Raw genomic sequence first — 22,008 nt, 5'->3', positions numbered from 1 at the left:
AAAAAGAAAAAGAAAAAGAAAAAGAAAAAGAAAAAGAAAAAGAAAAAGAAAAAGAAAAAGAAAAAGAAAAAGAAAAAGAAAAAAAGAGGAAACGAAAAGAAAGAAAGAAAGAAAGAAAGAAAGAAAAAGAAAGAAAGAAAGAAAGAAAGAAAGAAAGAAAGAAAGAAAGAAAGAAAGAAAGAAAGAAAGAAAGAAAGAAAGAAAGAAAGGAAGGTGTATTTTTTTTTTTTTTTGCAATGGGACTTGTACAATTAAGTAGTTGGTAAATAAGTGTTAAATAATTGCAGGCTATTTTAATAACTGTAATAATTGTAAATTTTTGCAATGGCTTGTAGAAGACGCTGAGGTGGTGGAGCAAGTCCAGAGAAGGGTGGTGGAGCTGGGGAAGGGTCTGGAGCATAAGTGCTGTGAGGAGCAGCTGAGGGAGCTGGTGGTGTTTAGTCTGGAGAAAAGGAGGCTCGGGAGGGACCTTATCCCTCTCTACAACTCCCTGAAAGGAGGGTGTAGCCGTGTAGGGGTCAGCCCCTTCTTCCAAACAACCAGCAACAGGATGAGAGGGCACAGCTGTTCCAGGGGAGGTTTAGGTTGGACATTAGGAGGAATTTCTTAATCATAGAAAGGGTGATTAATATTGGAATGGACTGCCCAGGGAGGTGGTGGAGTCGCTGTCCCTGGAGGTGTTTAAGGAAAGACTGGATGTGGCACTTAGTGCCATGCTGTAGTTGTCATGGTGGTGTTGAGTCATAGATTGGATGTGACGATCTCAGAGGTCTTCCCCAACCTGATTCATTCCGTGATTCTGTATGTAAAGGGTTTGAAGAGGTTGCTGCCTGGGGTGTGGCTGGAGGTATGATGGGGAGAGAGTGGAGTAAGACAGCCTGGCCTCACTGGGTGCTTCCCCAGTGCCCCCCTTCTGCCACAAACAAGCCAGCAGCCACAGCCCCTGCACTCAGCCTTGCCCAGGGCTTGGAGGGCTGCCTTCCTGCCTCTGTACAACACATCCCAGACATCAGGGAGAAGACCCGAGCCTTCTTCTTTCCTCCAGCAACTTCTTAAATCCTCCATAAAGGCCTAAAATTCTTGCTCCCTCAAATCCTACCCCTTGTGCCCTTTTCCCTGCCCATAGCTGCTGTGTGTCACAGGGAAGGCTGCATGTGCTGCAGCCCCTGCTGAGAAGCTGACATTCTGTTTCCTCTGCAGGTTATCTCGAAGCAGCGATCTTTGCGATTGATTGTGCTTCCCACGTGCAGCGGATGACACGGCTGAGAAAGGTCCCTGTGTGCCTCACCCAGCTCCGAATGGAAACACTGTGAAGGCACAGCCAGTGCTGCTGTGGAATGATGCTGCTGCCACAGACGAGAGTCTGGAGGGGGCCATGAACCGTGACAGGGCTAGGTGTGCCTGGAGGTGCCCCTCGGGTACGGGAGGTGTGAGGCTGCCCCAGGAGGAAAGGGGTACCACTGCCAGAGTTTTGCTTGGGATGCAAAGGCATATCCCAACTGATGCCAGATCCTGCCCTGACCTGCTCTGAGGATGGATGGGTTGCTGAGACCCTGAGCAGCAGCAGCTCTTAATTTCCACAGACTTTGCTAGCACCTCTTGCTAGAGATGGACTGTCAGAGTCCTTAGTACCACTGGGCTGGGTGTCAGCTCTGCCTGCCAGCAGGAGCACTCACTGCCATGCTGGAGGTGACCTTGGTCCCTTGCCATACCCGTGTGGCACCTTCCCATCACAGTTACCATTGCTCTGCCCAGGCCCTGCATGTTTCTGCTTGTTAAAGGAACAGTTTTGTGTCTGTTCCATCCCTGCCCTTACTCACTGCTTACCGCTGCTTACTCACAACCACAGGACGCTGCCTGTCCCCACAGGGTCAGATGTTGCTGCTCATGCAAATCGTTTGCAGAGACCTTCATAATTTCTGAGAAGTATCTGAAAGACCTCAAGACTCTCTGTTTATTTGCAAACACTATTAACCGTTTCCTCCTCTCACCCCAGCCACTCGGCTCCTGCCTGGGTCAGACCCACAGATGTGAATTCAGTTAAACCGTTGGGGGAAAGATCTTTGGGACGTGTGGGCTTCTCTTCCTCAGCATCCTTTTGTGGCAGTTTGTGTTTCCTCTTTCACCTGGGATGCCATGCTTTCCCTGGACTTCAAGGTCATGCAGCTCGGGGCTTCAGTCAGCTCCATCAGAGATGTTTGATCACAGCTTTCTTTTTCTTCTTCCAATTTTTCAGTGCTCCTTAAATACCCCAGATGCTTTTAAACCACTTTGGGGCTGACTCTCCACCCTTTGAGGTGAGTGCTTAGGTGACAGCTGTGTGCCCCAGCAGTGATGGCTGCAGAAGACCAGGTTGTCCTCTGGGTCTCAGCTGTGTTGATGTAACTCACCAGCTTCTGGTTGGAGAAAAACTATGACATTTGTGCTCCAATTAACTGGTGTGACATATGCTTGCTGAAGTTGCTGTTTCTTAATTTTAAAGAACAGTCTTCTCACTTATTTCTGCTTGTCCTTACTTTTTAGACTTCATTTTCATCTGTTGGTGGCCAAATAGAAAAGGACTGTCCTATGCAATTTGCTGTGCTCCAACTCACAGAAAGAATTTATATGTTTTTAAGCACCAGAGGACCTTTTAATGATCATGTCAGCAAACTCCAAGATGTACCATCTACCCCACTGAGCTGGAGCAGACTTACCAGCATGAGCAAGAAGCTGAATCATGGTTGGAGCTAGGCTGTTTTCCTTCATGCTGAGAACCTGGTGGAGGAGCCAGGGTGAGCTGTGCTGGTCTGGCAGGGTGCAGGCAAGGTTCAAAGCCTGCCTGAAGCCCCAGGGCTGCTGTACGGCTGGGGCTGTGCTCCTTTGCAATGCTGACACCTGAGGCTGGCACTGCTGCTCACCTCGCTTTCCTCCACAGCAGCTTCCTAGCAGCTTGATCTTTTCTTTTATTCTTTTCATCACCATGGGTTTTTGTTTCAGAGAAAAAGGCATCTTGCCGTTGTTGGTTTCTCGTGGACACGGCAGCCTCCCCGCCCTGGGTACCAGTTTATACCGATTGCAAGTGTGCATTGGAAAGTTTGAGCAATTTGTGCTATGATTCTAATCAGCCCTCTGCTGCTGCTGCATGGGGTGGGGAGGGTGAGCCAGTTTTTCCTGCCTATCCCTGGCTTGCTGAGTTGTGATGTTGGTGGTGATACCCATTACATCTTCCACCTCTAGAAACCAAAACATGTGGCAAGTGCCAAACAAGCCTCCCCACACCTGGCTCAAGTGCCTGGTGTCACCATTTGGGGACATAAAGCCTCAAGGTGGAAAAGCATCCTTGCTGTCAGTTTCCTTTTTTCCTGGAGTTCAGTTCAGTTTAGTTTAGTTTAGTCAGGACTTTTTAAGTGGGAATCCAGGAAATTATGAAGGAAGAGGTGATGTCCAAGTCAAAACCCACATGCACCCTTGTACATGATGGAGAGCGCTCCCTTTGCCACCCATCCAGGCAGCATGGTGGCCTCTGACCAGATGGCAAGAGAGCTGACAAGGTGGTCACAGCACCCAGCCTGGCTCTGCAGCTCAAGCAGTGCCAGCAGCTCATGAGAAAGGAGTGATGCTGCAAATGTCAGGAGTAGACTGGAGAAGAGGACCGAAACAGGCTGGACTGAGCCACCCTCCCAGGGTGTGCCCTGTCTGCCCCGGCTTAGAGCCCCCTCCTTACCCATCCTTGTGGTATGGTGTTTTTGGCTGAACCTGATGGTCCTAGAGGTCTTCTCCAATTTTAATGATTCTATGATTTCATGATTCAATGAAATTAGCGGTGGCTGCCCCAGCCCACTCAACTGCCAGGGACATGTTTGAAAGTGAGAGGTGAGCAAGCCCAGCCCCACAGCTTGCTTGTGGAAACTTGGAAAAATAATGAAGTCATCATTATAATCACATCCTTCTTATTAATTTTCAGTTACTAATTTTCCCCTGACACTTTCCAAAATTGCAGGGCACCAAGGCTGTGTTTTAGAGAAGTGGAGGAGCGTGCTTTCACCGCTGGTTATTTCCTATGCCAGTATTAGTCAGTGTGATGAGAGGGGATGGCAAAAGATTACAGAAGTCTTCTGCCCCAATAACAGCACCCTGGGCACCTGCCCTTGTTCTCTTCAATTCTGAGAAGAAAAACACATAAGGAGGCAAAATTTGTCCTCCTCCCCCTCCTCATCTCCCATCCCATCCCATCCTGGTGGTAACAGCCTACAGTAGGTGTCCCATGGCTTCCCAGACCCTGTCTACCCAGTGCCACATGTCCCACAACCATGCTGCCTTGGGCACCCAGTGGGAGCACCTGTGGATGCCTGGGAACCCAAGATGACTTTTACTTATGGGCCAGGCTCAGAGCTGAGGACAAGTCCCTTGTGGCCCCTGCCTCCTTCATCCCTGGAAGCTTTCCCCAAAAAGGGTGCTGACTCAGAGGTGCCTGTCCCCACTGCTTGGCAGCTGGGTACCTGCATGGGAACATGCCGGGAGCGCGCAGGGAGGGGAAGGGGCCAGGTCTGGCTCAGCTGATCCTTGCTTCTGTGGGGAGGAAGCTGGGGGCGGGAGGCAGCCCGGGTTTCCCTCAGGGGCAGAGATGGGTACGTTTCATTTCCCCCCAGCGCTCGCTGTGTACGACAGAGAACAGGCTGCCGCTGCGGGGAAGGAAGCACGGAGAGAGCCGGGAGCGGCTCAGCGCACACGGCACAGCACCTCCCGCCTGCCTGGGCAGGGGACACAGCGGCTCAGCATGGCTCCAGGGGCCTCAAAGAAGCCGTGGGACAGTGTGGAGGTGGCTCTGGTTGACCTCTGTGCCATCCTGCTCTGCTGTGGGCCAATGCTGACCTGCTGCCGCCAGGGTAGGTACAGGAGTGTGGCGGGCTCACTGGCATGGCCATGTCATTTGATGCTGGTGGAAAATGTCTAAGGGCTGGGAGCTTTGTAGTTAAAAATTAGCTCTGGCATCAAGAAGGCAGAAACCCCAAAGATTTTGGGTGTGTGCAGCTGAAGCCAAGGGCTTGGGGATTCTTTTGACAGAAATGGGATTAAAGGATGGAGAAGGGGACAGGACACCAGAGCTATATTGTGACACAGTGACGGTGGTTGGAGTTTAGTGTTGAGCTTATGGGTTTGGCAGTGGGGTGTGGGGTTTTCTTTCTAGCTCTCGTGGCTTCAGTCTGTGCCCTTGAGCTGCAACTCCTGGTTTGGACTTGATCCTGCAGGATCCAGGATCCTTTCTCTGCATGAACTTTGTGGGAGAAAGAGAGGTTGAAGGGAAGGTGTGAGTCTGGGCAGGGTGAGTGAGAGCTCTGATGAAGCTGTGTCTCCCTTTCCTTCCACCTCACTGTTTCTTTGGTGGATTCATGTATTTTTTGCCTTGAGGGTGGGCAGAGGGCTGGGTATCCCTTGGAGCAGATGTTACCTCTGGAGCTGGGGAGATACAGGAAAACATGTAAACCCAACATCTACTTTCAGAAGTCCTCTGAACGCTTCATTCGTTGTTGGCAGCAGCACTAGTAGGAAATAAAGCCCTGAACCTGCCAAACATTTCCTGTTAAACACAAGAAATCCAAACCAAGGCAGAAATTCCATCTCTTGGTGTGGACACTGCCACAGCCAGTGCCGCCTGTGGGAACTGGGGCACTTCTCTCCTTCCCTCCTCCTGTTTAGTCTCAACCCTCATTTCTCAGCCCAGTTTTCCATCTGATCTTGTATTTTTTCACAGAATTTCCAGGTTCCTTTTCTGGTTGGTGATGCTGAGGTTATGGTCCTGTGGCTTCAGGCCAGGGTTGGAGCGTCAGGAGGGACTTTCTGACTCTGTGTGCAAGCACTGGGGCTGCTTTCGGTGGTGATTTCTGAAAAGGGAAGGCAAATTTCCTTTGACAAAGACTTTTCAAAGCCATGGTGGTTTGAATAGCTTGGTTGGGTGACTCACGTGAAAAATGCTTCTTCCCACTTTTCATTGTTCTGAACAGAAATTAATACAACAGCTGTTCTGCTGTGTGGGACTGGCTGAAGCAGGACATTGTGTGCCTGGCCTGAAGCAGGACATTGTATTCGCAGCACTCCCACCAAGCAGGATGGATGAACCCACTGGGATAATGGGCAGGGAAATGAGGTGAAGCAGCAGGGCTGATGCTAAAGCTGTGGCTGTGGCTGGCTGGATTCTGTGTTGGGAGCAGCCTGGCAAGCCCAGCTGGAACCCCAGGACCTGGCTGCCCACACTCACATAAGGAGAGGACAGGCCCCTGGAAAGGGATGGCTGTGTAAGCTCCAGATTGTTCTGCCCTGTCAGGTGGTCTCAGGCTGGAGATGGCAAATACGGTGCTAAGGGCAGCCCCTGCCTGCTCTGAACTCCCAGCAGTGTGTAGTGGAGAGAGCCCAAAGCATCCCAGCAGGCAGCCAGGCATGTGATGGGCTGCGCTACAGGACCCTGCCCCAGCCTGGGACTCTGTCCTTCTGCTCACTTTCAGAGTCAACCTCAGCTGGAGAGATGATGACTCAGACATGAACATAGAGCATATATTTAAAAATAATACAACCCCCACAGTCTGTTTTCCCCAGTACAGGTGTTCAGTGCTAATTTTAGGTAGCCCAGAGCACAGTCTGGTCCGCTGAAACCATTTCACAGTATAGTTGCTATCTCTGAGAGTCCCTCTCCAGCCAGCAGGCATCCATTTGGAATGGGAGAGACACAGACTGATGTACCTGCCCATGTCCCAGAGCGATGATATGGACTGGGCTTGCATCCCTGACTCCCACACAGGGGTATGACTGTTTCTGAGAACTGTGCCTGCTGTAACCATGTCTGCTCCTTGTATCCTCTCTCCCAAACAGTGACCATCTCCCCAGCAGAGTTTATTTGCTCTGAAGGTGACAAAGTCACTTTCTTTTGCAATATCTCCATGGAGAGTGACTCTGGTTTGGAGTACAGCCTCAATTGGTACAAGGAGACCAACCACAGCCAAGCCCAAAAAATGGCTGAGATCAGCCGATACAAGCCCATGACAGACACAGAGAAGTACCGGCTCACCAACCACACTTCTGCCTTTGAGATTGAGATCCTGAACCTCCACCAGAATGACTCAGGCTCCTACTACTGTGGATTGATCACCTTCTATGAGCCCGATAAAGTGGTGGAGAGCAAGAGGGCCCAGTTGATAGTCACAGGTCAGTCTGGGGGCTGAGCTGATGGGGATGGGTCCCAAGCCTGTTGTAGCACCAGGGGTTAAGGTAGGCAGTAACCTGCTGGCAGAGGACCTGACATGGGTCAGGACAGCACAGCCCTGCCCTGTCCTGTCTCCTTTGCACCCTGGAGGACAAATGGGACTATGACAGCCTACCTGGCACTGAGCCCTTTCTGAGGACAGCCCCATGTTCCCCTGCTGCCTTTCACAAGGACTGTAGAGGCCACGTTACACTCCTGACCTGTTGTTTTGTTCCCCCTTTTTTGAATGCCTATTGCAGTAGCCCCTCAGGTGAATGCTACTGATGAGCCGGAGATGGAGGAAGGCAACCCCTCAGAGCACATCAAGGCCATGCTCCTGGGCATCCTCCTGCTGGCTGGAGTGGTTGTGCTGCTGATCTTTGGCTACCTCACCTTCACATACAGGAGAGGAGGTATGATTCCCCTGGAGGCCACACAAACCCAGTTTGGGACCTGGGGTCAGCCGGAGGTCTGCAGCTGCCTGGGGTACATGGGCTAGTTCAATGTGCTAAACTCAGCTGTGGCATACCTCTGTGGGACAGATGTCTCCATGCTGGGAGGAGAGGGGTGCTTTGAGCTCTGCTTGCCCTTTGTAGAGCCCCCAGACCATGTGCAGTGGCTCTACACCACTCATTAGTGTTGTGCCTTAAAGGTGTACTTGAATCCATCCCATGCACCTTGCCCAGGTACCTTTGGAGCACCTCACCCTGCTGCAGCACAGGGCATCACCTCAGAAACACCACAGGCACCCAAGGACTCGCAGAGAGTTCTGCTGCACTCCACTAATCCCAAATTAAACCCTAGACTGTGAGCTGGTGTCTCACTTGTCCTTGTAATGCTCAGGGTGTTAGACCCTGTGGACAAGGAGGATGTGTTGTGAAAAGATTGTGGTGTCCAGTCCTCTTTGGTGGGGCTGGGCCAGCTTCCATGGCACACAAACCTCCTCTAACCAAGTGTGTTACTTTGCAGATGTGCAGAAACCACTGAGTGAAGACCTGCCAGTGGTGAGTTTTCTACCTCTGTCACACTGCTGTGCTGCAGGAGAGCACTGTGGCATTGCTGGGGCAAGGAGGGTGCTGGGCCTTCCTTTATCAATTCTTCACAAGCATCTCACTTCTTCTGTCTTCTCTGCTGCTGCTTGATCTTTTCTGCACAGCTACAACTGCTTTTCTGCACCTGCAGCAGCACAGCCCCATCACAAAATCAAAATAAAACTACCCATGATAGGATGTGACTCTCTAATCCAGTTCTTCTTCAAAGCAGGCTTCTCTTTGACAGTGGATTGTGTTGCTGTAGAGAATGGGAGGATGTTTCCCTCCAATATATCAAGATAAAATTTATTTTGCTGCAGCTGGTACCTGTTTTCCTCTCTCTTTAGCCAGGCACCTCTAGGAGGGATATGTTTCCGTCTTCTCTCCAACCCCATTCACAAGGTGGCTGAAGACAGTGAGTAGGTTGCCCTTTGCTCTCTCCTCTCTGGGCTGAGCAAACTCGGCCCTACGCTCTTCTCCTGCACACCATGCCACCTTGGAGCCTGATGGAGAGGTAGGAAGGGGGCTCCTAGCACAGCCCTGCCTTCCATGGCCAGGCAGGCAGAGAGTCCAGCCTGCCTGCAGAGGCAGAGAGCTGAGACCCCAAGGCTCATGATGCGGTTCCTCTGTGCATGTTCTACCCCAGGTCTGTGCATCTTTCTGCTGTGTCCCACTCTCACTCTCCCATGGTGCTTCAGAGCTGATTTTGGCACCTGCTGTGAGAACGGGCTTGTGCTGGGGATGGTGGGTACCTCTGGATGCTGAACCACCACGATGAGGTTCCTTGCAGAAGGAAGAGAAGCCCCCCGTGGTGTTCATATCCACTGTGGATTATGGCGTGCTGGAGTTTCAGCGGGACCAGTGCAGCCCGGTGCCCCCCAGGACTCAGCCAGTTGAGCAGACTGAATACGCCACCATCATCTTCCCTGAGGAGAAACCTGTCACACCGGAGCGTGGCAAGAAACACCTGGAGGAGAGGACACGACAGCTGCCATCACAGCCCTGCTGAGAGTCAGGGTCCCTCCTCCCCAGGGTGTGGGCATGGGCAGGCTACCCCAGCCCCTCACTCTGGGAAAATCCAGCGTATCAGGACTAAAGCAACAGAGATGCTGCTGCTGGAGTCGATATTGAACAGTCCTGGCCACAGTGTTATTGTGGCCATAGGGTGGGTACCACAGGATGAGGAAGCTCCCTGCTGTGCTCGATGTGCTGCCTCTTCACTCTGGGCAGGGAGAATGGGCTGAGGCAGAGCAGTGATGCCAGCAGGTCTGTCCCAAAGGTGACTTACAGTACGCCTTGGTATTCTACCTCCACCCAATGCTCTCTGGAGGGGCCATGCTGCTTCCCTGCCCTAGGTCTGAGCCAAGTATCAAAGCATGACTGTTGAAGAAAGTGCTGGAGGTCAGAACTGGAGTGAATCCTGTGAGATGCTGCTCATGAGAGCCCAAGGCTTCTTGCAAGCTTCTTGCTCGGAGCAGAGGCTGCCCTATGTACTGCTATTCAGAAACCCCTGGGAAGCAGGCAGCTGGTCTTCTGCCTGTCTCCAGGTGTTTTCCTCCTCTGCATGAGGGGCAATCTACCCCTGCGTCCCTCCCTCCCCAGGTGGGAGTCAGATATGGCCATGGGGGCGAATAAAGAGTTTTGCATCCAGTAGTTGACTCGTGATGGCAAGTGCGTGGGCAGGCAAATAACGGCTCTTGCAGTGCAGGGCTGAGCTGGGAGATGGCAGCATCTGTTGTGGTTCCCAGGCCTCTCTGTGACATATGCAAGCTGCTCTTCCACAAAGTTGCTCTTAAGAATTTAGAGAGGTCGATGCTTGTTTTCTCCTTGCCCCTGTCTGAGCTGGTCACCCAGGTATGGCTGCAAGCCAACATTCTCTCTTAATCAGGCTTGTCTTGGGGCACTCACCCACTCCATGGGGATGAGAATCCCTGCTGTGCCAGGGGTCTGGCTCCCATTAGCCAGGGCAAAGCTCATACTGTGGTGCTTCCACTTTCTCTCTTGAAAGAGATGTGCTACCTGCCAGAAACCAGAGCGGAAAGAAGTGACAGCTGCTTGAGAGAGGAGAAACCCCAGTAAGAAGTGGCTTTGGAGGCAGCAGAGGCTTGCCAGGAGAGTGTGAAACTCAGTGAAAACTGAGAAGAGTCACTTGCATCTTACACTTTGGCAGCACAGTCAGCAGGTTTCTTCCTCCCTTACCCCCCAGTAAAACCAGTGCAGCCTTATGGGAGCCAACTTGGGTGCTGGGGGAAAGGGTGAGGCAAGCCAGGCACCATATCTTGTACTCTGTGGGGACTGGAAAGTCCATGAGAAACTTCCAGAGGGGACTAGATGGGATAAATATCCATTTGGGATAGCTTTCACCTTTCTTCAGGGTAAGACAGTGGATGTAGCGTCCCCTTTGGTCCCCAGTGCTGCTGAAGGCTCCCAGTAGCTTCCACGGGCAGTGCCATAACTGCCCATAACTCACATAACTCATGCCAGTTCATGGTTCAGCCCATCGGGGCTTTTTGCCAGCAGCAGCCCTGCTGCTTGTCCCAGCAGCTCTGTCAGAGATCTGCTGTGGCCAGCAGGCCTCAGAAAACGAGGCAGGAGGAAGCTGCAGCAGGAAAGTGGGAGCTCAGTCAGCACTTCTGTGTTTTGCTTTCCCGTCAGACACGACACTGACATAGCTGAGAGGGTGGACCCTGCTTCATATTTTCCATCCTACTTCTCAGGCAGCAGAGGTGCCAGATCTTCAGCACTTCCTGCACTCCCTGGCTGCAGCTATGACTCCTCCAGGTGCAGTTGGGGCTGACTCCTTTCCTCTCTAGTTGGATGGTGGTCTGCAGCTGACCACAGGCTCCCAAGCCATCCAGTGGGGTTGGAGGTGTAGCAAAAGCATCTCCCACTGCCTTTTGCAATGGGAGAGCATCCAGCCTGCCGCATGCTGTGCCCCTCCAATCCCCATCAGCCTGGCTACAGTCCTGAGATGGGTGTCAGGCCCCATACCCCAGTATCTTTCTTGGGAATGGGGAATCAGGTGTGCACACATGTGCAAGCACACATAAATGCTCATGAACACACAGATGTGCAAACAAGTCACCAGACAAATTTGCGTGCACACCCCCAGATTTGCATAGCTACTGTACCAAATACTACCCTCCCCACAACACACATCCCCTCAGGCCCCCCATCCCTGTGCCACAGCTTCTGCTGTGCTGGGACCCAGGACCAGCCAGGGAGAGGCTGTGGGTGCTGGAGCTGCTGCATTTCCTGTGCACTCTGGTCTGGCAGTTACAGCAGCGTCTTCCGACCGCGGGCACCCGGCACTCCCCCGAGGAGTGGCTGCCACTACCTCAGTGACAAAATGCTTCGTCAGCCCCCTGAGACACACACACTCTGAGACCTCCGGAGAGACTCAGCCTGGTCCCACACTAGGGTCTTGATGATGGGGAATGGCCAGAGCCCTCTGGGAGACCTCAGAGAGCTGGGACTGGTCCCTGTCAGCATCCGCAGAAAGCTGGATGTGTGGCAACATGCCTGGGCTATACCTAAGCAAGCAAAAACCCCCTACATGATGCCTGAGAGCCAGCCTGGCTCCTTACACACCCCCTCATTGATTAAAGGTGGTTGGAAACAACATGTGAGCAAGCATCTCTTCAAGAAACCTGAACTCATAAACCATGTCTTGGGAAAACTGGACAGGTGGATGAAGATGAAAAGGAAATTCTCTCCTGCACTTTGAAGCTGTGTCTTTGAGGAGAGCCATGCCATGAAGCAGCAAATCACTGTTCCTGAGCACCGGGGCATTGCAGATGTTGAGGGGAGAAGGCGTGGTCAGGCTGTAGGACAGCAGGGTCAGTTTCAAGTGAGCTCTGTCCTGGTCACTGGGATGTCTCCAAAGTTTTTGATCAGCAGAGGTTGGACTGGAGGTGATGCATCAGTTGTATGGGTTATTTATCCACTGGGTTAATGAGATAGCTTGTGGGTGGGACTGGTCTGTTAGGAGCTGTGGGGTGGGAGCATTGCCATGGCCTTGACTATCTGGGAAAGAGACTGTTGTTCCTGGAAGAGAAAGGCTGGAGGGAGCTGGTGGGTGCTGTGGTTGGTGGTGGGAAGGGTAGGCTGCTGTGCAGGCTGCCTGGACCCCTAACCATGGCCAGCTCTGCACAGCTCTGCACAGCTCTGGCGTGTCCTCAGGGTCTGGGTCCAAAACATCTCCTCCATCCTGTCCCACTGAGAGTCTCACCTTACCTGCCACTGAGCTGTTGTAGCGTACAGAGTATCTGTGTTTCCTCCTCCCGCCCTCATTCTGCTTTCTCTAGTTTTGCTTTGAGTTGCCTCCAGAGTTTCTTCTCTCTCTTCTTCCCTTTGGTAGGATGTGATGCTCAATGAGGGAGCTCACAGTCCAGATCCTGGTGCATGGGCCTTGGAGGGCCTGGCAGGAGCCCTTTGCGTGCCTGCTCCTCTGTCCCAAGGCCCAACTCTCTGCCCATGGCACTGGCACAGAGCCTTGTTGGAGGGGGTCGAGCTTGCTCCTTGTGCCTGGAGGGACCATCACTGAACAAGGAGCCTAAACCCATGTGAGGTGATACCTGCCCATATCCTTACATCCATTTGCCCTCTTAAATCTCTCTCCATTGCTCAGCATCCCTCTCCATTCCAGAAGTCCAGGATGATGGGGCAATATGCCCTCTCTACAGCCCAGATTGGGCATAGCCCTATTTCCTGAGGAACTGATCCTCCTTTCCTCAAATCCACCCTTAGATAGGTGGACCCTTCTGCTCCAAGGGTTCAGCTGTGCAGACAGTCCAGCATGGAAAGGAACCTGTAGCCACTGCTTGTCCCTAGAGCTGGTGGGTTTCACCATGACTAGGGGTGACAGCCATTCATTGTAAAATGCATCAAGGTTGGAGGGGCACTGAGGCCCAGAGAGCTGTCATGGAGTCATGTCCTGGGAGGATATGAATGTCCAATTTACCACATGCTTCACGGAAGCAGAAAAAAGAGGATCTGGGAAATTCTAGATGAGTCAACCTGCCTCAGTACCCAGAAAACTGCTGGAACAAATTACCACCAAGTGCCAAACACTGACAGGGCACTGCTGGGGCTGAGAACACAGATTTTGCAGGAACTTGTGTCAAACCATTCCCATTTTCTCTTCATTAGGGTGACAGACTGGGTACCACAGGGAAAGCGGGAGTGATGCTATCTTTGTGCTGCCTTACATGACATTCTCATAAGCAAATGAGGAAATGGGAAATTCTGTCACTGTGGGTGGATGGATTCTCAAGAAGCTCTATCCCATGAGCAGTTATCAATAGCTCGTGCAGCAGACACATCCAACAGAGATTTTCTGTGGAAGCCAGGCTCATATGAAAGCAAGATGCTATTGAAAGAGTGTAGGGGCTGTTTGGGTGGCAGGTTAGAAATTGAATACATCCTGATGACCTGGAGAAAAGAGCAAAAATTTCCTGAAAGAATGACTGATGGAAAAGAATTGGGTGTGTTCAGGAAAAAATGAGGGAAGTCTTCAGAATGGACAAAGCCTCAGTATGAAGCAAGCAGTGAGAAGTGTTTAGGGTTCTGCCCTGTTGCTTAGTTGTCAGTTCATCTGTCCTGTAAACCTTGACGTGCTCATGGACACAGCATCCCTGCTGCTGAGGGGATGTTCCTTTCTGCAGTCTGGCATGGGGTCTGGGGTTGAATGCCCCTTTCTGCCCCTTGCAGGGACTGCTGGCAGGATGGAGCCACCAGGGTATGGGGTGACCCATGCCAAAGCAAGGGATGGATGCCCCAGCAGGAATGGGGCACATGTGGGCCAAGGAAAGTCCTTACAGGGCCATGTGGGCACTTTGTCCCTTGGCTGGAAGAGTGGGGAATGTGGAGCAGCCTGACATATAGTGAGAGATGAAGAGGAGGAGAAAGAACTTCGGGAAACCTTCCTGCGCACACAGAGGCGGCTCACCCAGGGGTGGGAGCTCAAGTCAAAAATAACTTTGTGCTGTGCAAAAACAGCAGGGAAATTACCACTGAGGCTGCACCTTGTGTGCTTCCTTCACGCATCCCATGGAGAAGCTATGATCAGTCTGCTGGAGTGAAGAGGATTGGCAGGGTCTGACCCTGGCAAGGGCTGCCAGCCAAACAAGGTCACACTGTGTTCAGGACAGAGCTTGTCCCCAGTCCCTGCTGAGGCCAGGCTGTGGGGAGATCCTGTAGGAACAGCTTTTGTTTCCAGGCAGGTACTGATGAGCAGCAAGGTGCTTGGGCAGAGCCAGGAGGTGTGTGTGAAATGGAACAGGATGTCGAAGCAATTTCGTCTCTGTGGGCTGTTCTAGGAAAGTCCCTTTAGTAAAAGCAAGTCAAAAGCTTAAATAGAGGGACCAGCACTCGGCTGTGTCAGAGATGACTGTGAGGGCTCAGCACACTGTGGGTCGTGATTTGAGTTGTGTTGCCATGACGTAACAGGGCACTGGTTTCCATCACAGCCAGGTTTTGAAGGCAGCGACCCATTCCCACACCAGGAACCAAGTATGCCACTGTATCCCCACTGAACAGTGTGCCAGAGGGGCAGTGTTTTGGCCCCTGGGGTGGGAAGTGTGGGGAGTGGTGCCTGTCCTGTGGGGAGAATGCCTTATGTCAGCAGCCTCGAGGAGGAAGCGCTGTGCTGAAACCACAGATCCTTGTTTGGGTGAATATGAGTGTCAGGAGCTAGGGCTGTGTCCCCAGGGGGCTTCTCCTCCTCAAAATAGCTGGAGATGTTTAACACAGGCATGCTTTAGATGTGAAGGGAAGGTGCCAAAACCTTTTGGTCTTTCCTGCATTCAACCCCTCCAGGGTAAATCTTGGACAATAACACAGAAGGGGTCAAGTGGACAGGCAGATGCTTCAGGGTGGGGGCTCCATCCTGGTCACCGTGCTGTTGGCTGGATCTCCAAGCCATGCTTGGCCATGGTGCCAGCTGTGAGGCCAACCCTTTCCCTGCTTAGCTCCCACCTTCTGCACCATGAGATTTGCAGCCCTGAAGACCCCTCTGTGGCAGGATACATGAAGGGGTCTTCTAAAATGAACCTACTGACATGGGGGCCCCAGAGAAAGGAATGATAGGAGGCTGTAAAGATCTGCTGCTTCATCTCATCCTGCTCATGCACCAGCCCTGAGCCAGGGATGTCTCCCTGCTCCCTTCTGTGAACATTGAAAACACTGGTGGGATGATCCCTCCTTCACTGTCCTGTTTGTAGTTCACTGCTCCAGCCCAAGCAGGACCCAATGAAGTAATGACAAGGTGGGGTGACTGAGGGTCTATCCATAGGTTAGGGCTTTCTTCATAAGCCTCCTGAAAACCTTATCTTGGCTTCTCTGCTTCCAAGCACTTTCCGACCTTCCAGTCCTGCTCCAGATGATGGTATCGAGGTGTAATTGAGAGTGGAAGGAACTTCAAAGAAGGAAAATGTAGAAGCTGAAGGTTTGCTCTGCCCTGGGATCTCCTGGGGTCTCCTGCCTTTGCTGTCACAGGAGGGACAGTGGCTTTTCCCTTCCAGCAGCAAAGATCAGAGCCTCCCTGCCAGACTGTGGTTCCTGGGATTTACCTACATGGACTGCCTGGAGCTAAACCTGCCTTATCAATATCTTTCTCAAACTCAAGACCTGTTATCATTTGGCATCTTATCTAACCTGCTTTCCATCCTTCATTGCTCTCCATGGGATTTCCTGAGGGACCTGGGCATCCTGAGAGGGGTGAGCTGGGAGGCAAGGGCAGCAGGCGGCCCCAGCCCTGCTGTTTATACCTTGCCTGGTGCTCTCAGCTCAGAGCACACCTCATCTCTTTTGGTTTTATGTACTACCCTGTCTGCCCCAACTTTCCACCCTTAAGTTTCATGTTAGGCCTTTTTCTGCTCAAATTGGCTGAAAATAGGTAAAAATAGTCCATTGCTGGTGGCAGCTGTTGAGGTAGATAAGGTTATCTGGAGCTTTATCAGCTGCTGAGTCCTGCATTTTTGAGGGGTTTCACTTTCATTATTCCTAAACCGGGCAAATCTCTCTTAAATTCTCCCCACTGCCATGAATGTCATGGGCGTGGGCAGCCTGGCAGGGGGTTTTGTTTCCAGTCTTTCTGCCTATGGACAGAGCAGCATGGTGGATTTCCAAGGTCAGGGGTTCATGTACATATATTGAGGAAATCCACTTTGTCTTTACTTTAGGGGACATTTCACCTGGCCAAGACCTGGTGCAGTGTCAGCAGAGACTGTTGACCCAGAGATCGGGATGAGGTGGTGCTGCTCATGCAGGAGCAAAGGTTCCCCTTTCCAAGAACAAAAACATTGTACAAGGAGGAAAAGTACAGGTAAAAGGCAGTTGCAAGTGTGCATTCAGAAGCTGCAAGCGTGACTTGCAACCTTGGTCGCTACCCCTTCCCCAGCTTCAAGTGGAACTATAAGCATGTGGCAGGACATTTTTGCAGTGAAGATTGAAGAAATGCACATAACAGATCTGTGGACACTTCTGAAGGATGATGCCTTGCAGGTGCAGGCCTGCAGGCCTGGCTGGAAGGAGTTTGTGCAGCGCCGTGCTCTTGGCAGGTAGGGGGCTGCTGACAGTCCCTGGGCAGGGGGGATCAGGGTTGATGGGTTGACATGTGGACCTTTTCCTTTGCAGGAAATGAGTTTTTGAGCAAAAGGGGAAGTTTGGAGGTCGATGAGGCTGTGAAGGGTTTGTTAATTTTGTTTGAATCTCGGTGGGTTATTGCCAAACGGATATTTGGAGAGGAGAATAGTTCAGCAGGTCCAAAGGGCAGCTGCTATTTGGCCAGAATTTCTCCATGTCATTGTTAAGATGAAAAGAGCTCCTTCAGCAAGTAAGGGAGAGTTATACCTCACTAGAACCAAATCTTCTGGGTTTGCACTCAGAGGGCGAGGAGAGGGAGAACCACTGTGTTCTGGGACATGGGGTGATGTCTCAGCAGTCCCTGTACTTGCACCAGGCTGCAGGGCCTTGGGCAGAGGGAGGCTGTGGCTCTGCATTGCTCATGAGAAGCCCCATCCCAAACATTTCCACCCTGGGCATTGCCCAGACACCTTGCCTGAGTGGCAGCAAATGAAGACCTTGGTTGCCAGCCTCCATGCAGATTGTGCAAGATGAGGAGCTGTGGGCTGCACATCTTTTGGCTCCTCAAGATCTCTCTTCACCTGCCCTGCACCCTCCACCCACACCTTCCTTCTATTTTGCTTCTTTTTATTGTCTTACCCAGTCTTGGGCTTGATGCTGGCTTTCTGCTGAGCTATGATGAGCCAGCACAGGTGAGGGGCTGGAGTCCCAAATAGGGGCCTGATGTTTCCCACCCCAAGGGCCCCTGCTTTTGGCAGAGGGGCCAGGATCCCAAAAGACAGCCTGGCTTCTGAAATCTTTAATGCTGGGGCCAGCCCTCAGCTCACATCTGTAGAGCAGTTCCCAGACTGGCATCATGCTGTTAGGGGGAGGACAGTTTGGTGTAAAGCTTGCATGAGTGAAATTAGTCCATAGTCTGTGTTAACCCTCGTCCCTACTGACTGTGCTGAAAGCCTCCAGCTCAGCATGGGGAGCCTGGGATGAGCTGGTCTCCTCTTTGCCCTGGCAGGTTTCAGTGCTCCCAGTGCTTTCATAACTGGTCTTCTGCCAAAGTGCACGTCCTGTTCCACATGTACCACTGCCCAGGCTGGGGCACGGTGTGGATGCGAATCTTTCGCCAGAAATGCAGGCGCTGCCCTAACTCCCGGCTGGAGGATCCTCAGTTTAGCCTGGACACCGTGGAGACAATTCTGCACAACCTGGTGATAAAGATCCTCCAGTATTTCTACAAGAAGCCTGTCCAGCCCTCTGACCTCCTGGAAGTCGTGGTGGATACACCGGTGACGGGGCCACACGACCGAGCCCACTGCGAGGCCTGCGAGCTCGGCATTTGCAGCAGGGCCCCGGCGCTGGATGCCTGGCAGCCCTGGATGGATGAGGACAAGGGCAGGATGCACAGCAGTGAGCCATGGCTGGCCTGGCCATCAGATGTCTGGAAGTCCTTAACAAATACGGGGGAGGCTGGAACCCATCACACGGGGTCACGGCCATCCCTGGGATCAGATGACTGCAAGCCCTTGGTTGGTGTGGGCAAGGCCAGGACCCATCGCACTAAGTTGAAGTCAGCCCCAGCACGGGTTGCCCGGAGTAAAAAAGAATCCAGGACCTCTCAGACCCCAAAACACCAGGGCTTAAGGCCCCATGAAACCTTTACCCACCACCCCTCACCCTCCAACAGCAACTTCTCCTGGAAATGGTGCTGCTGCATCGGCAGCTCTTTGCTCTGTGTTTTGGCACTGATCATCTTCATTGTGCTTTATTTTACCATCATGTAGAGGGACCTGGGGATCACAAAGAGGAGCTGGGGTGATGGCTAGGGAAGCTGATGAACTGTCTGGAAAATTGGATACCCAAGGCCAGCCCTTGCTCTTGGTTCAGCAAGCTCCCCAGCTCCTGGTGGCATAGGAGCACACTGGGATGCCTCGACCAGACACTTTGTCCAACAGCTTATGGAAAACTGATGGGTCTGATGGATTCTTATGGGACATATTCTGTATGAGGATGAATCTCCCAGCTACCCCATGCACAGGATGAGGTTTATTACTTGCAAGGATAAAACAACGCCCTTCTTCTCAGCCCAGGAATGCATTTGTGCTTTTTAATGTCTCAAAAACCTTTTCTAGGTGTGTGTGGGCATCTCAAAGGGAAGCCTTGGGCTGTTTTTATCTCCCAGCGGAACTCTGCTTCCAGAGAGGCACATGCCCACTCTGCCCTGCCTTTGGCCAGCTGTCTGGGTACCCTGCAGAGGGGGCAAAGGGTGCCAAACTTGGCAAGTGCAAGAAGGCTGTGGCAGCAAGTCCAAAGTCTATGTCCCAGTTATGCAGAAATTGCAAATATTGGGCTACAGGGTCTGGGCAAAGGGGAAGATGCAGACTCTTGCCCTCTGCTACTTCACCCTTCAGGGCTTTAGGGACCTGGTGGGTGTCATAAGGCTGGGAGGAAACCTGCTGTCCCCATGCAGCCTAACACTCTGACTCTTACCTTCCCTGCAGGGCAGCTGGGCTCCTGCAGAACTTACCTGTGGGCACAGCATGTCCTGTAGCCACAACTGATTTCAGCTGAGACGGAGAAAATTTCTTCTTTGTAGCTGTTACTGCACTATACTTTGGATTTAATATGGGAATAATAATGTTGATAGCACACTTATGTTTTAGTAGCTGCAAGTAGTGCTTACTCGAAGTCCAGGACTTTTCTGTTTCCTGTGCTCTGCCAGTGGAGCAGGTGCACAAGGAGCTGGGAGGGAGCACGGCCAGGACAGCTGACCAGAACTGGCCCAAGGGACTTTGCACACCATAGATCATCCTGCTCAGTGGGTAAGCTGGAGGAGTTGGCTGGGATGGGCTGATTGCTCTGGGGGATGGGCTGGACATCGGTCAGAGGGTGATGAACAACTATAGTGTGCATCTCTTGTCTTTATTATGTCTCTCTATCTCTCTGCTCATGATTGTTATTATTATTAATATTTACTTTGTTTCAATTATTGAACTGTTCTTATCTCAATTCACAGACTTTACCCTTTACCTATTCTCCTCCCCATGCTACTGGGGCAGGGTGGTTTGACTGAGAAGTTGTGCTGTGCCTAGTTACTGGCTGAGCTTAAACCACAGCAACTTGAATAAACTTTTGAAATAGCCTGTAGCCTGTTCATAACAAGCCTCAAGCACAACCATGGTTACCAAGGTCTGTCTTCTCCGGGATCCTGGGGTGAGCAAGTGGTGGTGAGGGGGTATGGTGTGCCCTGTGAGAGAGAGCATTGTGAGGGCTGTCACCTGGGAGTGCCCTGGAGACACCAGGGATGCCATGGGAAATCCATCTCCATGGGACCACAGAAGAATCCAGGAGATGCAGCCACGCTGCTTACCTGAGTAGCAAGAACTGAATTGAACAACCTCCAAACAACTTTGGGTACTGAAATTGATTTTAGACCTGTATGCCAAATTAGTCCAACTAATGGAGACCTGCAGAACCACGGAGGCAGCTGTATCCATCCTCTCCTGGCTTTGCAAATGATTTGATGCCAAAGATAGGTATGATATCGAAGATTTCATGACTGAATTGGTGGAAGAATGATAGGCTGAAGGAAGAAAAATAGCCAAGCTCAGTGTGGCTCACACAGCATCAATTCCTGGCTGTGCAGCTTCCCATGTGCTGTCCTCTCCTCCCTGCTGTATCCTGAAGGGCCCTTTATGCTGCTTTTTCTGCTACTGTAAGGTTTGTCTTATTCTCAACTAGACAACCTGCAGGCTATTGGTTAAAAAAATAAATACAACATGAAAACACTGTGCTGTCCAGATGCCGTGTGGATTTGGTTTCTTAAGTGCTCTAATCTGCATCTATCCCACCAACCTTCTCTTCACCAGCGCCTTCTCTGCAGCCTCAGCAGCCCTGGACATGGGGCCACCAGATGGAGCTGCAGATCTCCGGCACTGCACCGGGAACCAACCACTGGGACCAGTGACCCGCCAGCACTGGGAGGGGACAGCATTCCCCACATGGGGGATGCCCTCCCTCCTATTTCTGTGGCCAGCTGCTGCCCTGTAGTATGGTCCCCCCAAAGCCCACCCTCCGTGGCTCCGGGGTAGGTCTGTGGGTGAATGGCTCTGATGAGTGCCTTTGCTGCGGGGCTGTGCTCCGATGAGGCTGATCCTGCAGCCCGGACCAGCTTCCTTCCCTCCTGTGCTGCGAGCAGCCCGCCCCTCCCCACCAGCAAGGATACGGCCAGGTTTCTTGCTGCCATTGCCCATAGCCCCCTTCTTTCCATGCTGAGGATTTCCCAGCCCCAGTGACCGTGTCTGGGCTGTCTGTGCCTCCCCAGCCACCCAGCTGTCGAGTGGGAACTTCCTCGCCTCTGCCTGAGATGCCAGCTCTGGTGGACACCACATCCCTGCAGGGGTCCTTGTTTTCCTGCTTGAGTCTCTCTGCTCTTTTACAAGGGCAGACCCACCTCTTGCTCCCCTGCAAGTCTTTTATACACCCACTGTGCTTCCCCTTTCATGGCCTTTTGTGAATATGTTCCTTTTCTCCTGGTCCCCTCCTCACTGCTGCCTTCTTGCCTGCCTGTGTCCTCATCTTGTGCAAGCATGTCCCCTCCCTCATGCAGCCCCTTCATCTCCTCCCCAGTACTCAGAGCCACCTGTGCATACATGGGCTTCTTAGCCATGGCCTCATTTTTGGGGTCCTCTCCAGGATACCCCTTTCCAACATGCAGTTGCCACCATTACTAGTTTCTTAGCAAACTGCCTTCAAAATTCTGCTTTCTGTGGTTCCTGGCACTTTTGCGTTCAGAGCAAGCACTTGTGGCCTGGCCAGGCCCCCAGCTGTCATGGGAGCAGCGAGCCCATCCCAGGGGATGAGGGAAGAAGGATGCTCTCTCTGTGGGTTCTGTGCCGGTCCTGTCTGGCCCCCCAGTCTGTCTGAGATTGGGCTCTGCTACAGCCAACTCTCAGCTCATGTCTGGCACTCGCAGCCAGGGACAGCAAAACTTCACCCAGGGATGTTTTGCTGGCTTTTCACCACAGCCAGACTGATAAATAGCTGTCTCCACGCCTGTCTCCCTGGAGAGAAGCTCTCACCACGCTGGCAGGTTGCGAGGTGCCAGCAATGCAAAGCCCATTGTTGGTCTCACATTTCTCCTCTGCCGCCTGTCCCCAGCCCCCCTGCAGCCACCGCAGTGCC

General features: G+C 52.2%; 2 protein-coding genes across 4 annotated transcripts; both read left to right on the top strand.

The window, feature by feature from the left end:
- Positions 1–1,188: 1,188 nt before the first annotated feature.
- On the top strand, positions 1,189–9,900 carry PDCD1 (programmed cell death 1). Of its 3 annotated transcripts, none has more exons than XR_009487677.1 (7): positions 1,189–2,774; positions 4,632–4,868; positions 6,847–7,179; positions 7,477–7,629; positions 8,186–8,220; positions 8,595–8,761; positions 8,894–9,181. XR_009487677.1 is itself a non-coding variant. In XM_059855523.1 (7 exons), the coding sequence occupies exons 2-7, from the start codon at positions 2,720–2,722 to the stop codon at positions 9,254–9,256; spliced, it is 1,032 nt and encodes a 343-aa protein (XP_059711506.1). In that variant the 5' UTR covers positions 1,192–2,297; positions 2,524–2,719; the 3' UTR covers positions 9,257–9,900. The 3 variants fall into 3 exon arrangements, 2 of the variants coding, with proteins under 2 accessions (XP_059711507.1, XP_059711506.1); XM_059855523.1 differs by lacking the exon at positions 8,595–8,761 and having other exon boundaries at positions 1,192–2,297; positions 2,524–2,774; positions 9,038–9,900; XM_059855524.1 differs by having other exon boundaries at positions 8,595–9,181.
- Positions 9,901–16,473: 6,573 nt separating this feature from the next.
- Positions 16,474–20,613, top strand: LOC132331477 (receptor-transporting protein 3-like). The gene is made up of 2 exons (XM_059854891.1): positions 16,474–16,808; positions 17,843–20,613. The coding sequence occupies exons 1-2, from the start codon at positions 16,669–16,671 to the stop codon at positions 18,606–18,608; spliced, it is 906 nt and encodes a 301-aa protein (XP_059710874.1). The 5' UTR covers positions 16,474–16,668; the 3' UTR covers positions 18,609–20,613.
- The last annotated feature ends 1,395 nt before the right edge of the window (positions 20,614–22,008 follow it).

Source organism: Haemorhous mexicanus, chromosome 10 (genome assembly GCF_027477595.1).
Source record: "Haemorhous mexicanus isolate bHaeMex1 chromosome 10, bHaeMex1.pri, whole genome shotgun sequence".
NCBI lineage: Eukaryota > Metazoa > Chordata > Aves > Passeriformes > Fringillidae > Haemorhous > Haemorhous mexicanus.
Note: the sequence above shows the minus strand (reverse complement) of the source record. Positions and strands in the feature narration are given on the sequence as shown.